The 17,653-nt window shown below is 38.6% G+C and overlaps 1 protein-coding gene across 6 annotated transcripts in view; it reads left to right on the forward strand.

The window, feature by feature from the left end:
* Window positions 1-17,653, forward strand: part of LOC132499744 (nesprin-1) — a 241,489-nt gene that overhangs the window by 39,224 nt on the left and 184,612 nt on the right. For all 6 annotated transcript variants that reach the window (XM_060114303.1, XM_060114305.1, XM_060114307.1 and 3 more), the window contains 10 exons: window positions 111-2,271; window positions 5,937-6,274; window positions 6,463-6,607; window positions 7,274-7,492; window positions 8,432-8,691; window positions 10,310-10,475; window positions 10,815-10,970; window positions 13,297-13,449; window positions 14,291-14,473; window positions 15,230-15,367. In XM_060114303.1, the coding sequence (XP_059970286.1) occupies window positions 111-2,271; window positions 5,937-6,274; window positions 6,463-6,607; window positions 7,274-7,492; window positions 8,432-8,691; window positions 10,310-10,475; window positions 10,815-10,970; window positions 13,297-13,449; window positions 14,291-14,473; window positions 15,230-15,367 (3,919 nt within the window). The remainder of the gene's footprint in view (window positions 1-110; window positions 2,272-5,936; window positions 6,275-6,462; window positions 6,608-7,273; window positions 7,493-8,431; window positions 8,692-10,309; window positions 10,476-10,814; window positions 10,971-13,296; window positions 13,450-14,290; window positions 14,474-15,229; window positions 15,368-17,653) is intronic.

The raw sequence follows: 17,653 nt of genomic DNA on the forward strand, positions 1-17,653 counted from the left end.
CACTCTAAGCTAAGAAAGAAGATGGTGATATGCACTTTAACATGATATGAACAAACACTGGTATTAACTAAAGTTAACTTGATTTTATGTCTTTTAATATATACATATAGATCTGATGCAGAGAGTACAGCCATCCACCTGGAAGCTTTGAAGAAGTTGGCACTGGCATTGCAGGAGAGAAAGCAGGCTATTGACGATCTGAAAGAGCAAAAGCAGAATATGATAGACCATCTGAATGTAGATGACAAAGAACTAGTCAAAGAACAGACGAGTCACCTTGAGCAACGCTGGTTTCAGCTTGAGGACCTCGTTGAAAGGAAAATCCAAGTGTCTGTCACCAACCTGGAGGAGTTAAGTGTGGTCCGGTCCAGATTTCAGGAGCTAATGGACTGGGCAGAAGAGCAGCGACCCAACATTGCTGAGGCTCTTAAGCAGAGCCCCCCGCCTGACATGACCCAGAACCTTCTCATGGATCACCTTGCCATTTGCAGTGAACTGGAGGTCAAACAGATGCTCCTGAAATCACTCATGAAGGATGCTGATAGGGTGATGGCTGATCTTGGCCTCAATGAGAGGCAGATAATCCAGAAGGTACTCTCTGATGCCCAAAGGCATATGAATAGTCTCAGCGACTTAGTGGGCCAGAGACGAAAGTACTTAAACAAGGCTTTGTCCGAGAAAACCCAGTTTCTCATGGCAGTGTTCCAGGCAACCAGCCAAATTCAGCAACATGAGCGCAAGATAATGTTCCGTGAACATATCTGCCTGTTACCGGATGACGTGAGCAAACAAGTGAAAACATGTAAGAGCGCACAAGCCAGCCTCAAGACTTACCAAAATGAAGTCACTGGACTTTGGGCCCAGGGTCGCGAATTAATGAAAGGAGTCACAGAGCAGGAAAAGAGTGAGGTACTGGGGAAGCTTCAGGAATTGCAGAGTGTCTATGACACCGTTTTACAAAAGTGCAGCCATCGGCTACAAGAACTAGAGAAAAATTTGGTTTCTAGGAAGCATTTTAAGGAAGATTTTGATAAGGCTTGTCACTGGTTAAAACAAGCAGATATTGTTACCTTTCCTGAAATCAACCTAATGAATGAGAGTGCTGAGCTGCAGACACAACTGGCCAAATACCAACACATCCTTGAACAATCTCCAGAATATGAAAATCTCCTACTTACGCTACAGAGAACTGGACAGGCCATACTGTCGACGCTGAATGAAGTCGATCATTCCTACCTCAACGAAAAGCTAAATACACTGCCCCTGCAGTTCAATGTAATTGTCGACTTGGCTAAAGACAAGTTCTATAAAGTCCAGGAAGCAATTCTGGCCCGGAAAGAATATGATTCCTTGATCGAGTTGACAACCCAGTCTCTGTGTGATCTTGAAGACCAGTTCTCCAAGGTGAGCCAAGTCCCCAGCGACCTGAGTGTTGAAGAGGCTCTGTGTCTTCAGGATGGTTGTCGAGCTCTTGGGGGAGAGGTGGCAGCCCTTGCAGGAGCAGTGGATGAACTGAACCAGAAGAAAGAAAGTTTTCGCAGCACAGGGCAGCCATGGCAACCAGACCAGATGCTGCATCTCGTCACCCTGTACCACAGGCTGAAGCGACAGACAGAACAAAGGGTGAGCTTATTAGAAGACACCACCAGTGCTTATCAAGAGCATGAAAAGATGTGCCACCAGCTAGAGAAACAACTAGAGGTTGTGAGAACAGAGCAGGCCAAGGTGAACGAGGAGACACTTCCTGCAGAGGAGAAGCTCAAAGTGTATCACTCCCTGGTGGGAAGCCTCCAGGATTCAGGAATTCTTCTAAAACGAGTGACTGTGCATCTTGAAGATCTTGTTCCGCATCTTGACCCCTCAGCTTATGAGAAAGCCAAGCATCAGATCCAAGCCTGGCAAGAGGAGTTAAAACTGCTGACTTCCACCATTGGCGTGACGGTGACGGAGTGTGAGAGCCGCATGGTGCAGAGCAGAGACTTCCAGACGGAGCTGAGCCGCTCCCTGGACCGGCTGCGGAGCGTGGAGACAGCGCTGAGTGAGCCACTGTGCCTGGACCTGAACCTGCGGGACGTCCAGGAGGAGATCAGAAAGGTCCAAATCCATCAGGAAGAGGTGCAGTCCAGCCTGAGGATAATGAAAGCACTGAGTAACAGGGAGAAGGAGAAATTCACGAGAGCCAAGGAGCTGATCTCTGCCGACCTACAGCACACGCTGGCTGAGCTCTCCGAGATGGACGGGGCCCTGCAGGAAGCTCTCCGCACCAGACAGGTCGGTACCACAGGGCTTCCCCTTTCTTTCTTCCACTTTGCTTCTTTGTAAATAGGTGTGAGAAATTTCTTTGGTTTTGATTTTTTGTTTAGAGTTGCTTCCTTAAATATTTCTTTTTTTGACTACTACATGGAATCATCTTCAACTGTGACTTAAAAAGGTGCTTTTATTGTTTATGCTCATGGTATTCATTTCTTGTGATTTTCATATTGACTTGACTTTAGTTTTAATACAGGAACATCTCAGTTATCCCTCTCCTTTAGGAGAGATAATAAATGATAGCACTAGTATAATTAATACCATATGTGAGGAATTAATCATAAAGTTCATTCATTAGCAATGAATAAGTAGTGATGCTTTTTAAAAAACAATGTGAAATCTGGCATTTCTAAGCTTAGTACTGGATGAAGAGTCTCCAGATGGAGAGAGGCAGATGGATGATGCAGTCCTGACTTGATGCTGAGCCAGGCTTTCTTGTGGGGTCTCCCATCAGTTGCCCCATCTCTCCACCCCTTCCTCGGGGAGGAGTGCTTCCTCTTCTCTGGCTTCCCTGAAGCACAAGAGAAGCAAGACTAGAATATCCATCATGTCTTGACTTGAAGATAACAAAGAAATGAGAGCATGCTCAGAACTTCCCAGGTTAGCCTCCTAATTGTGACTTGTTCTGGGGCTCTGTGCGTTCAAAAATAAGAGAGATACAACAGTGCCCAGAGGTGTACTTACTTTAATCCCTTGACCCTTTTTCTCCACATCTGTCCCTCTGATTCTATGGGATTTCAACCAGCTGTTTAAGTTAAGGACAGCCTTCCTTAGGATAATATAGTCACTATAGCTTTGGAGTAAAGCACACCTGGATTTTAATCTCAGTTATTTGATCTTGAACAAATTACTTACATCCTGTAAGTCTCAGTTTTCTCTGTGGAAGAGGGATAATAATATCTCCCTCTTCAGATTTATATTCTTAGTGCAGGGTCTGATGTAGAGGTAGCCCCCAGTGACTCTTAACTATCATTTAACTTTATTTTTCACATAGATTAAGGTTAACACTAAATAATACAATTTTTAAAAAAATCTTAACATGTGGTTAAAATCTTAGTAAACTTCATCATGTAAAATTCTGACTTCTTAAACTAGAGTCTATTTAGTACATTTTTACCTTTTCATGTTGGTTCAGGCCACTGTTAAATTTTTTTCAAAAAACTATGTCCCCATTCTGAGGGTTGTCTTTTGGTCTTGTTTATGGTTTCCTTTGCTGTGCAAAAGCTTTGAAGTTTCATTAGGTCCCATTTGTTTATCTTTGTTTTTATTTCCATTTCTCTAGGAGTCCAAAAGGAGCTTGCTGTGATTTATGTCATAGAGTGTTCTGCCTATGTTTTTCTCTAAGAGTTTGATAGTTTCTGGCCTTACACTTAGGTCTTTAATCCATTTTGAGCTTATTTTTGTGTATGGTGTCAGGGAATAATCTCCTAGGGGTAAAACAGGAATAAAGACACAGACCTACTTGAGAATGGACTTGAGGATATGGGGAGGGGGAAGGGTAAGCTGTGACAAAGCGAAAGAGGGGCATGGACATATATACACTACCAAACGTAAGGTAGATAGATAGTGGGAAGCAGCCGCAGAGCACAGGGAGATCGGCTCGGTGCTTTGTGACCGCCTGGAGGGGTGGGATGGGGAGGGTGGGAGGGAGGGAGACGCAGGAGGGAAGGGATGTGGGAACAGATGTATATGTATGACTGATTCACTTTGTTATAAAGCAGAAACTAAAAAAAAAAAAAAAAAAACAAAACAAAACAAAAAAAAAACTATGTCCCTATAGCTGTAGAGATAGAGATGCAGTATTTAACCCAGAGTGAAGAATCAAAACAGAAGTTACCTGGAATTTTCATTCTTGAAAAACATCTGTCATGTAAGCTTGCTTCTGTTGATTTGGTGATTTTTGAACCAAACTCTTGAATCTGCTAAGGTGGCCCTACTTCTGCCATTTGTGATTGGTAGTCTTATTGATTGTCTTGGCCCAAATGACTAAAGGTCACGGTTCTGGTGGCATTTCTAACCTCCACCGCTGATTCTTTGCTTTGCCATCCTCACTCTTTCCTCATTAAGTGCTAATCTTACATGTACTTTCTCTACCACTTCTCTGCATCTTTGCTTGACAGTAATGGCTTGTCTTGTCCAGCCACTGATGGCCAATTAGAGTGTTTCCTTTCCTTCTGGATTTGAATGGACTTCATTGCACAGGGCTCAGCTTTCCAATCTTCAACTTTTCTATCGTAGTCTCTATGCAAGACTTATAGGCTACTATTTCACTACCAGAAATGACTATTTAGTCTGGTAAATGCCGTTTTGGAAGTTTGGTGTTATTACACTCCCTTTTTTTCCCCTCCAGCTTTATTGAGGGATAATTGACACAGAAAATGGTGAGATATTTAAAGTGTACAGTGTAATGGTTTGATATATGTATACATTGTGAAAGAATTCCTTCTTCAAGTCAATTAACAATTTAACACATCCATCACATCACGTATTTATCTTTATCTTTTTTTTTGGTTAAAACATTTAATTGCTACTTGTTAAGCAAATTTCAATTATACGTTACACTGTTATCAGCTACAGTCACCATGTTATACATTAGATCCTCAGACCTTATTCAACTTAAAACTAAAAGTTTGCACCATTTTTTTTTTTTTTGGCTGCACCACACAGCTTGTGGGATTTTAGTTCCCCAACCAGGGATTGAACCTGGGCCCTCAGCAATGAGATCATGGAATCTTAACCCCTGGACCACCAGGAATTCCCAAAAAGTTTGCACCATTTTACCAACCTCTCTATTTTGTTCACCCTGTAGCCCCTGGCAACCAGTTTTCTACTCTAAGTTTCTCTGATTTCAGCTTTTGCTTTTTTTTTTTTTTAGAGTCCATATGATATTTGTGAGACCATGTGATATTTATCTTTTTCTGTGTGGCTTATTTCACTTAGAGTAATATCCTCCAGGTTTGTCCGTGTTTTTGGAAATGACAGGACTTCCTTCTTTTTTAAGGCTGAATAATATTCCAAGGTGTGTATTTTTTTTAAATTCATCCATCTGTGGATGGACACTTAGGTTGTCTCCATACCTTGACTATTGTGAATAGCATGGCTATGAACATGAGAGTACAGATATCTCTTCGAGATAATGATTTCATTTTCTTTGGATAAATACCCAGAAGTGAGATTGCTGGATCATATTGGCAGTTAATTTCTTAAGGAACTTCCATGCTGCTTTCCATAGTGGCTATACCAGTTTACATTCCTACTGGTATTATTATACTCCTACCTAAATGAGTCATTATTTCACTTTGGTGAATATTCATTCTGCCACATATTAGTAAGCATTATATTTTTTCTTTAAAGAGAGGACATTTCAGAACCATCATAAATTTCTATTCCATCTGTGTCCTTGTTTATTTATTTTAACTGCAATAATAAAATTATAACAAGAAGAACAGAAGGGAACGTAAAGGATAATAATGGATTGCACCCAAAAAATGTTACCAGCTTATCAATTCATTTATACACATACATCCATGTGACTGAAGACTGGAAAAGAAATGGGAAGCATAAATTATTTTTGGCAAACACGTTGCAAAAGAGAGTTGATTATGTTTGCAATTGCTGTTTTTCAGGCTACCTTGACTCAGATGTACAGTCAGTGTCAAAGGTACTATCAAGTGTTTCAAGCAGCTAATGACTGGCTTGACGATGCTCACGAAATGTTACAGCTGACAGGCAATGGCCTAGATGTGGAGAGTGCAGAGGAAAGTCTCAAAAACCACATGGAGTTTTTTAGTACAGAGGATCAGTTCCACAGCAATCTGGAGGAACTCCAAGGCCTAGTAGCCAAGCTGGGCCCACTCATCAAGCCAACTGGAAAAGAGGACTTAGCACAGAAAATGGCCTCCCTGGAAGAGAAAAGCCAGGGGACAATACAGGAGTCACACGTCCAGTTAGATCTCTTGCAGAGGTATTGGAGTTGTTTTGCTCTTTATATTCTAGTGAAATGGATTTTCACATGGAAAATGGAATATACTAATGATATACATTATCGTTCATTCTTTTCTCTTAAGTATCACTAGACATATTGACATCAGAACTCTGCATAGAGATGTGTGATTTTAAGTTGCTTATTGATGTGTGTTGGATTTTTTCAAGATGTGCAGCTGAATGGCAGGATTACCAGAAAGCAAGGGAAGAGGTTATTGAACTGATGAATGATGCAGAAAAGAAACTGTCTGAGTTTTCTTTATTGAAGACTTCTTCCAGTCATGAAGCAGAAGAAAAATTGTCAGGACACAAGGTTAGTTTTGTTTTTATTTTTTAATATTCTTTCATTGTAACTGTAATGGGTCTTTGCAATATGATAGTTCCAGAAACAAGTCAATAAATCTTCATTTCCACCTGGGCTTTTTCAACACAAAAAGGATACATTTAACCACATTTCATAGCAGTTTTAACTTAATTAAATGCTGTCATCTTTTTAGGATCCCCTTTAGAAATACATAGCTAGGTTTAAAAAGACACATTCAGAGCAATTTGCTTCTGATAAGATGTGATACAGTAGATTTCAGTAAATACTTTCTGGTGTAACTTAGACTAATTCAATTAAAATTCAAAAATTAATAACTGAGTCTCACTCATATCACAGCAATATAAGGTAGAATGTGACATACTTAAATATCAAATTCCATTCACTTATATTTTTGCTAGTTTTTAAAAATAGGAGAATGTCATCTCAAGCAGCATGTAAATGTTTGTTTGTAATAAATACGTATTCACCTTACCTCTTTAAAAAAGCCAAGCCTAACTCAATTACAAATTAATTGTAAAAGTAAGAATTACCAGAGGAAAATAAACATATGTAGGAACATTTCCTTTTGCGGATAATTTTAAGCTTTACCAAAATCCATGGAGCTTTTGAAAACAACCATCTCTCCCCTCAACCTCTGTTCCTCTACCCACCCAGGCTTTAGTGTCAGTAGTTAACTCTTTTCATGAGAAAACTGTGGCCTTAGAGGGTAAAGCTTCAGAACTGGAGAGAACCGGAAATGGCGCCAGCAAAGCAACCATAAGCAGGTCGATGACGGCTGTCTGGCAGCGCTGGACACGGCTCCGCGCTGTGGCCCAGGACCAGGAGAAGATACTGGAAGATGCAGTGGATGAGTGGAAGAGCTTTAACAATAAGGTAATCTCCATTACTGATGGGCTCAAAGTATTGTTTCTTTGCTGATGAGACTGTATTTTGAAAAGTGGTATTTTGCTCCTTTTTTCAAATCGGCCTTATGAAAGTAAAAAGCCTTTTTAAAAAAATCTCTATTTACATTGATGTGAAAACCAAAATATGAAATAAAATACATATGCAATGTGCAATTTAGTCCCAAGTCTGGGTCCAGTTATTTTAATAGGAAATAAGCCAAGTAATCACATTTTGAAAGGAGGACAAGCCCATTTTGCCCCATTTGTGAGGCTCTTAGTGACACTTTCTTTCCTGGCCCTGAAAAAGTGCAAAACACTTTGTCGTTGCCATGAAATAAGCAGGAATTTAACTCATTTTCCAAATCCTGTTTAATTTAATATCTTCCCTTTTAAGTAGGGTTCAAGTTTTAAGCCACATGTTCCTTTATGACTCAAAGGCACTTATTCATGTTAGCGTAAGTATTGAAAAGAGTTTTTCTTTTATCTGTTTAGTAAAAGAGAATTTTTTAAAAAACCTTTTTCTATGTTATGAAATGTCTGATTGCCCTATTATTATTATATTATTATTTTTATTTATTTATTTATTTTTGGCCACGCCATGCGGCATGTGGGATCTTAGTTCCCTAACCAGGGATCGAACCCGTGCCCCCTGCATTGGGAGCACAGAGTCTTAAACATTGGACTGCCAGGGAAGTCCCTGCCCTGATGTTATTTTGAGATTAAATCTTAAAACCCAGGATAATAGTAGTGGTCTTTCCTTCCATGTTAAGGAGATTGTTCACATTTTAGTTTCCTAAGATTTAGAGTTGACACCATCATCTTTAACGTGCTCCAGTGCATTAGTGTCAGATTTGGCATTTATGGGAATCACCCTCTTTTTTTTCAGTTTATTTACTTTGAACTTCATAGTATGTACATTTGTCATCAGGTTAAAAAAGCCACTGAAATGATTAATAAGCTGCAAGATAAATTACCAGGAAGTTCAGCAGAGAAAGCCTCAAAAGCAGAACTCTTAACTCTTCTTGAATATCATGACACATTCATTCTGGAGCTGGAACAGCAACAGTCGGGCTTACGGATGCTAGAGCAGCAAGCACTGAGCATGCTCCAGGATGGGGCCACGCTGTACCCTGGAGAAGAGCCACCCACTGTGCAGGAAATCACGACAATGCAGGACCAGTGCCTGAAGTAATTATACACCCGCTCTCATTCTCTGCTTCTAAACTTGGCCATGACCCAAAGGGCCAAATGTGGTATTAAGAGTCTGGGGGTGCTCCCCCCACACCACCTTAAAAATGTGGGACTCTGTTCCTGTCATCCTTGCTATCTAGTACATATCTAGTCGTACTTAGAAATATAGTAATGAACCAGATGCAATCTCTGCCTTCAGGTAGTTTACAGTCAAGCAGCAGAGGTAGACAACTAAAGATGCAAGGATGGTGGGGGGGGCACTAAGGGAAATCAAAGCAGAGGCAACTAATCTACGAGAGGAGTCAAGGAAGGCTTCTCTTCAGAAGGGTATTGAAGCTAAAGACTAAGCAGGCTTAAGCCAGCCAGTGAGGTGGGAGGAGAGTTCTGCAAACAGGGGAATAGCAAGTAAGAAAGCGCGGAAGGAAGCATGTCACCTCAGGAGAACTCTTGGGTGATGGGGCGATTCATGAGACATAAAGCTTAAAAGGTAAACAGTTGGGAGCTATTGAGTACTTGGTTTTGATAAATCTTGATAACTCATTGGCTAAATTGGATGACACATAGATTAGAGCAAGGATGATACCAAAGTCCAGGTAAATAATAGTCATTTACTGATAGTGAACTTAGAGAAAGTTAATCTTTTATTTATTTGTTTGTTTATTTATTTATTTATTTATTTATTTATTTATGGCTGTGGTGGGTCTTCATTGCTACACACAGGTTTTCTCTAGTGGTGGAGAGTGGGGGGCCACTCTTCGTTGCGGTGTGTGGGCTTCTCTTGTTGTGGCGCACGGGCTCAGTAGTTGTGGCACATGGACTCAGTAGTTGTGGCGTACAGGCTTAGTTTTTCTGCGGCATGTGGGATCTTCCCGGACCAGGGTTCGAACCTGTGTCCCCTGTGTTGGCAGGGGGATTCTTAACCACTGTGCCACCAGGGAAGTCCTGAAAGTTAATCTTAATGATATGTAACCAGCCTGATTCACTTATGGGGCCAGAGAGGAAACATCACTATGTAATTTAACTCCTGTATTAACTACTATTACTCATACATGTCCTACATTCACCCCTTCACTTATAGATGAGTTCAGGATAATCTGACTCCACGTGTTTAAATCTTTTTAACCAAATTTATGTCAATTCAAATAAAGACTTACAAGTTGGATGTTGAACATTATTAATCATAACATTTCCAAAGTTTGAGTCTTTATTTAAAGACTAGTTTCTAATAGGCACAAATATTCCAGTTACACATTACTTTTAAAGGCTGATGATTCTGCACCATGAGTAGATTTTCAAAGAGGAAATAAATAAACAATCTTCAGGTTACTCTCGACAAGAAAATGAATTGCAGTTTAGTGTCATGGGAGTATGTCAGCTCCCAATTTTCCAGGAATAAATCATTCACTTCACATGATGTATTTTCTTCTGTTATACTTGAAGTAAACTTAAATGTTTCTGAAAATTATCTGGCAGTTTGGGGGAAGTGTCTTTACTTGGAAAAAAGATAGGTGGCTTCACTTTTTTAATGTCTGTTTTTGACAATTTGATGTCATATATTGGGGGGGTTCCTTTCATTTCAATCCACATCTGCTTTCTCCCTTTATTGTTTCTAAAGCATACAGGAGAAAGTGAAGAAGAGCGGAAAGGTGGTAAGGCAGGAGCTGAAGGAGCGAGAAGTGGTGGAGACCCTAATCAATTCAGTAAAATCTTGGGTTCAGGAAACGAAGGAGTATTTGGGGAATCCAACAATAGAAATAGATGCTCAACTTGAAGAACTTAAGGTACAAAACTCATTCCCTAGACCCATCATGTTAAAAAATTGTCCTGCTTTTAATCAAATGTATCTGTTTATATTCAATGAAATAATTGAATTAAAAAATTTTAGAAATGTTTTCCATAAAAGACTTTTAGTATTATTTCATTGGGCTTTCTTTTGTTCTGTATAAAGTGGACATGCTTCTTATTGAGACTAAAGAAAATTTTGCTTTTTGTAACTGTGTTTCTCTAATTCCACACTTAATCATATTTTGAGGAACAATACATAGCCTTGTCTCTGTATCCATAAAAATTAATTTCCTTATCAGGCTCCCAGAACTTTCTTATGTTGATCTTTTCTTCAGATTCTCCTAACAGAAGCCACAAATCACCGACAGAACATTGAGAAAATGGCTGAAGAACAGAAGAATAAGTATCTTGGTCTTTATACTATATTACCTTCTGAACTCTCTCTTCAGCTAGCTGAAGCAGCCTTGGACCTAGGAACTATCCATGATCAGGTAAACCTATGGTCAAGAAAGAGTACTTTTCCACTCTTTTATAGGCTCAGTACTCTTGTATGAGAGTTCGTGATTTTCACAATCCTGTCTTCATGGAAACAGAGTTTAAAAAAAAAAGATCAGTATAAAATAATAATATTAAATTAGAGGTCTTATTCATAGGCAAGAAGCATATGAGAAGATATTAGATGTTAACAATACTGGCAAACATTAAAGATAATTTATCTGCTTCCAAAAGGAAATTACTCAAAGAAACAAAGATACATTTCATGTATTCAACAAATATTTATTGAGTATCCAGAGTCTGCCAGGCACTCTTCTTTAGTTGTTTCAGTTCAGCAAGATGTAGTAGGTGAAGATATTTGAAAAAAGGGAAAATCAGAGTTAAAAAAAATAAGGTAAAACCAGGAATGAGTTTTCTACCCCAAATGCATGCTATAGGGTCCCGTATTGTGTCTAGAGGAAGTCCTATCAGTCTAACTCTAACTTCCAAATAACTAAGGAAAGGAATGTGTATAAATTTAAAAACAAATCTTTTTTTTTAATTTAACAAATTGCTACATAGCCATTCATAGTACTGAGATCAGAGAGATATTTCTATCTTAACTCCTCGTAAAGAACATACACTTTCACGTTGGGAAAATAGCTTCGGTAGCATTTGTATGGAAACATAATGGGTTTTAGGACCTTCTTGGTGGCCTAACACTAAAGCAGTTTAGTTAAAACTGGTCTACAGAAGATAAAGGGAGGATAATTCTAAACTACTACATGAAATGGAAAGTAGTATTGCATTGTAGAAACTATAAAACTATAAAATTCATGTAAGTGTGCTGTACCTTTTAGACTCTCCAGTGTATGATACAAAGTGTTTAAAATTTTTCATCAAAGCCTAATTCTACTGCATCCTACTATTGACCTAAACTAAAATATTATTTTCTATTTTAAGTATTAAAATGTTAATTTTAATACTAATATTTTACAGTATTATTTATTTGGTTTTTCTTCTTGGACATTGGAAGGTCTTTCGGGAAGGATGATTTGGCGAGTTCAGATCTTAAAAAAAAAAGTTCAAATTTCAGGGTTTTTTCCCTCTGGATAAATTTCCCTATAATAGAGTTATTCACATGCATTCCATTTACGTTAGTGCTCAACTCAAAATAATGAAGTCAAAAAAAGTACTCTTTTTTTTTTTTTTTTTTTTTTTTTTTATGTGGTACGCGGGCTTCTCACTGTTGTAGCCTCTCCCGTTGCGGAGCACAGGCTCCGGATGCGCAGGCTCAGTGGCCATGGCTCATGCTCCGCGGCATGTGGGATCTTCCCGGACCGGGGCACGAACCCGTGTCCCCTGCATCGGCAGGCGGACTCTCAACCACTGTGCCACCAGGGAAACCCCAAAAAGTACTCTTTTAATGGTGTATTTCCTCACTACTAAGGAGATTTGATTTGCTATTTTTATATATTACAAAATGATCAGCACAATAAATCTAATTAGCATTCAAACCATACATAGTTATAAAACTTTTTTTCTTGTGATGAAAACTTTTAAGAAGTACTCTGTTAGCAACCTTCAAGTATGCAATATAAGATTGTTAACTATAGTCACCATGCCATACATTACATCTTCATCACTTAAAGAGATTTTTTTAAGGCCTTTCATTTATACAAAGAACATATTTCTTTACCGTCTTCCCTTCAACATTTTATTATAAGCAAAATATGAATGTTTGTTATCATATCAAACCAAAGCCATTAGAAACTTGTAAATATTAACTGAGATTTTTCATTTTCCTTTCCATTGGACATGTTCTGTGCTTTTTTGTCATACTATACAGAGGTAATTGGAAGTTAGGAAAAGAGTTAACAGATCATTAACAGCTACTTATGAAAAGGTGCATGGACACAAATCTGTGTGCCTCCAATTATCTGGAATCGTCTTCCATTTTATGAAGAAAAAGGCTTAGAAGAGTTTGTATGTTTAGGGTCACAGAGTTAGTAAGTGGAGAAGATAGAATTCAAAGTCAGCTATCTGCACTGCTTCCTGTAAACATCTGATGAGTGAATCACTGTACATGCATTGCTTGTTCCTTTGCTGAAATAGCAGCAGAAAGAGGTGCAGTTAATACGTAAAATGGTGGGAAGTAAGGCTGCAGGGAAAACCATGAGAGCTTGTAATTGCACGTGGCTGGCTTATTGAGGCACTTTGATGCCAAAGCGGTGTTGATGACCTAAAGTGCCTCTTGGCAATATCTGAAGATGGAGATATATGTTAGTATTAATTATCCAATTTTTACCATGGTTGATTTTGCTGTTCTCATTGATTATTTAGATCCAGGACAAAATAAAAGAAGTTGAACAGAGCAAGGCCATGAGTCAGGAATTCAGCCAGCAAATTCAGAAGATAGCCAAAGATCTCACAGCTATTCTAACCAAGCTGAGAGCAAAGACAGATAATTTAGTTCAAGCTAAAACTGACCAAAAGGTAAGGAAGGAGAAGTGGAAATATAAGGGGTGCTCTTGAATGAATTAAATATTTTGAGTGCATTCGTTTATTTTGAAGATACAGAAAAAAAAAAAAAAAGCTTCCTTGATTAGCAGGCTTCATGAAAACCAGAGAGTAAAGGCAGGCAGTAAAAAAAAATTGTAAATACAATAATATAGAGCTACTTATATCATACAATTTATTATCACAGTTAAACTGTATTCATAAATATACATGAATATATAGTGTCAAAGGACTAAATGATGGTTTAGGATTACAAGTATATAAATTTCAAAATGAAGGATGTTCTTTTTTTTTTTTTTTTTTTTTTTTTTTTGCGGTATGTGGGTCTCTCAGTGTTGTGGCCTCTCCCGCTGCGGAGCTACAGGCTCCAGACACGCAGGCTCAGCGGCCATGGCTCACGGGCCCAGCCACTCCATGGCATGTGGGATCTTCCTGGACCAGGGCACGAACCCGTGTCCCCTGCATCGGCAGGTGGACTCTCAACCACTGAGCCACCAGGGAAGCCCATGAAGGATGTTCTTGGTAGTTAAATCCCTGTTCTCATTTTGCCAATGAGTAAAGTGACTAATCCTTTTTGGGTGGGACAGAAGGAAAATTTTAGCTCTCTCAGCCTCATGGGAAATAAACACCAGGGTTACAAAACATCCTGCTCTGCCTTTTCAACTGAAGAAACAGAAATGAACTGATCATAGTTGAATTATTCTTATATATTTGGCTTCTACAAAAATCATCTAAAATATAATCCTTCTGATTCTGGAAAATCTGGAGAAATTTATTATCTACAGTCTAACGTTCTTTCCTTTTGATGACCATCCAGGTGCTAGGAAAGGAATTAGATGTCTGTAACTTAAAATTAATGGACCTGGATGAAGCAGTACAAAAATTCTCGGAACAGAATGGCCAACTGGGTAAACCACTGGCCAAGAAGATAGGAAAACTGACTGAACTTCGCCAGCAGGCCATTAGACAGGCCGATAACCGGCTCTCTAAGCTCAGCCAGGTATGTTTTCCCAGCTGGTAATCAACATTCTCTGAAGCCAAAATTCAATTTTCTGTTTTTTGCTTTTAAAAATAAGTGAAAAGATAATATGGACAATGATGAGAGTAATTGAAGTGTAGCTTATTTCATACCATGCCTGTATTCCTAAGATTTACATGTAAACCTGACTTTATTTTTTATCAAACCATATTATAAATTTATTGACAAAGGTGTTCATATAAATGGACATTTTATAAATAAGTAAATATATATATATATATATATATGTATATGTATATGTTTGCCTTTACTTAATTGGTTCAGGTCACGCATCATCATAATTGTTGAGCATAGACTGAACTTTTGCAAATTGATTATGTTTCTTTCTGCAATCAGGGATGAGTTAAATCAGAATTTGCAACCAATAAATTATAATATTGAAACCTATAATCTCCACCTACCACCTCCTTACTCAGTGAGGGTAGAGTAGGAAAGGAGAGAGAGAGAAGAGCTAGGTAGAGGAATAAGAGATAAGAATGGAGAATTTTTTAAAAAGATTATTCAACCATAGTAAGAACTTGGACTTTATCCTAAAGTCACTGGGAAGTCCTTAATAGATGTTCAATAAGCAAATAATTTTTCATGATACCTTTAGATATCACAGATATCATAATGATCAATTCCTAGGATTATTATATCCAAAGAGAGACCGAAGACTGATTTCTAGCTCAGGAAGCAGAGTTTACATTTGTTATCTGAATGTTAATGATTTTTCAGGCAGCATCCCATTTAGAAGAATACAATGAAATGCTGGAGTCAATTCTGAAGTGGATTGAGAAAGTTAAAGTCTCAGTACATGGAAAGATTGCATGGAATTCTGCAAGCCAACTTCGGGAACAATACATTTCACATCAGGTAACTTTGGGAAAATAGTTTTCAAAGAGTAACTAAGAGAGTGCTTTGATTTAACTGGCTAGGCTGACAGAAAATTTAGAGGACCATGATGTAAAATTATTTTAGGTGCCAGGAAAAAAGAAAGGTAAGGTAGCCCTAACAACTTGTCCAGGGGATTGAAAGAAAGTAGCTACCCATGAGATTTCATAAGACCATATATATAAATAAACATCCTCCTCTGTCTCCCCTAGACTTTCCATTTCCCAAGACCAAAAATAATCATCCAGATAGGAATTTTTTTTGCACCTTCTTTGAAATAATTATATGCAGGGATATGGTGGGAAATTCTTCCCCAGGAAGAGCTGTAGGGACAGGTGGAAAGATTATAGCCTCCAGACTCAGACTGATGCGGAAACCAAGTTCTGACATTTAGAGCTGTGTAATTTGGAGGAAACTACTTTGTCTCTCAGAATTCAATCTTATCATCAATAAGATGGAGATGTAAATGATATTCATAATGCAGAGTTATCATGAAGATCAAATGGTTTAACGTATGTGCCATCATCAAGCACAGTCCCTGGCACATGGATCCTCAGTCAGAGCCTCAATCCCATGCCTCTTCCTTCCAGCCCTTCTGCCTGGTCACAGTGGGCTGACCTCCCGCAGGAAGTAGGGGTCAGTTGGGAATGAGTCCACACCACATGGGGGCCGCATTATTTCATTTCCTCTGAAGTTTTCTCTCGACCATATCATCCAGGAAATTATTTCATCCCCTTATAATTTAGGCTTGAATTAGATACAGATATCTAATAGCCAGTTATCTTGCAATCAAATACAAAATGGTCTTTATTTAAGTTACATGAGTATCCTCAAGTATTTTAGATTTTCTCTCTTTTATTCTGATTTATGTATATTCATGTCTTTTAAATGCATCCCCTTTTCCATTCCAGTTGACAGGGTTCTAGATCAAAGCTTCATTTTCTCCTTCTTGGAATGCTTTAACAGGTTCCTAATTGGTTTCCCTGTATTTATCTTTCTTCTCTAATCAATCCTGCACACTACTCTCAAGAAATCTTTCTTAAACAACTACAGAGTTGTTCTGCCTGACGTTATGCATTATACATTAACAGACAAGACTTAAGTTACCATTGGTTGTAAACAATGAAAAAATATTCATTAGAAATCTAGAAATGTAAATTTACAAGAGAGAGCATTTTAATGATCAAGTTAACAGTATTTTTAAAAGTTCATATTTAAAGAAGTGAGAGCTGTCAAACACTGCTGGTAACTTGGTTAAATCTCTTTGAAAAACAATTGGAAAATGTATCGTGATCATGAGAACATTACTACTCTGTAATCTGAAATGTAGGAAATATTTTATATGAGTATTAATGACTATATTGGAATTTTAAAGAAAACTTAAATGTCAAATAAGTTTTCTGAGTAAATTTTTGGATTTCATAAAATATAATGTAGTCTTTAAAATAACCAAGAAGGTAGTTTTTTGTTTTGGTATGGTTTTTGTTTTTTTAAAATAGCTCCATCTCTCATTCATTTATGTATTCAATAATCACTTATGGAGTGCTTTCCAAAGCTAGGAATTTTGTTAGGCATTTGAAACACAAAGGATATTCCATGCCTCTGCCCCAGGGAGTTGATAATTAAAGAGAGAAAGGAGATAGAAAGACAGATCTAGACAATTACAATACAGTGTGATAAGTGCAGGGATTGAGAGCCCAAGATTCTGAAGGAGCTCATGGGAGGTACCCAAGCCAGACTGCCCAGGATTTGAGAAGAATAAGGAAGGAAAAGGTGATTCTGAGCTGAATCCTGAAAGACACGCAGCCTACTTGTCGTGGAGTTTTAGACAAAACCGCGTGTTGAAATCCCGGCAGTAGGAGTGAGGGGTGCTCTAGCTGGTGCACTGGCGAGGAGGTCTGCAGAGAGCTGGAAAGAGGGAGAAGACAAAGACAGATCATGGAAGCCTGTTAAGAACTTGGCCTTTCTCCTGAAGTCACTCTAAGCCTTGGACAGATATTCTGCAGGCAAGTGACAAGCTCAGACTTACAGTTTAAGAAAGATGACTTAGAAGCCTGTGGAAAACAGATGGATGAAGGTAAGACAACTAGAAGGTGGTTTCAGTATTCCAGTAGACAATGACAAGGCCTCTCTTTGGAGGCTGAGAGAGGACAAAAATCAAGGGGTATTACCCAGCAAGAACTCTGGACTTGGAGGCTGTTGGGTGTGGCTGAGAGAGAGGGAGGATCCAAGCATGGTTCCCAGGTGTTTCTGACTTGGGCAGTTCAG

The sequence above is a fragment of the Mesoplodon densirostris genome, chromosome 12 (genome assembly GCF_025265405.1).
Source record: "Mesoplodon densirostris isolate mMesDen1 chromosome 12, mMesDen1 primary haplotype, whole genome shotgun sequence".
In the NCBI taxonomy this organism is placed as follows: domain Eukaryota; kingdom Metazoa; phylum Chordata; class Mammalia; order Artiodactyla; family Ziphiidae; genus Mesoplodon; species Mesoplodon densirostris.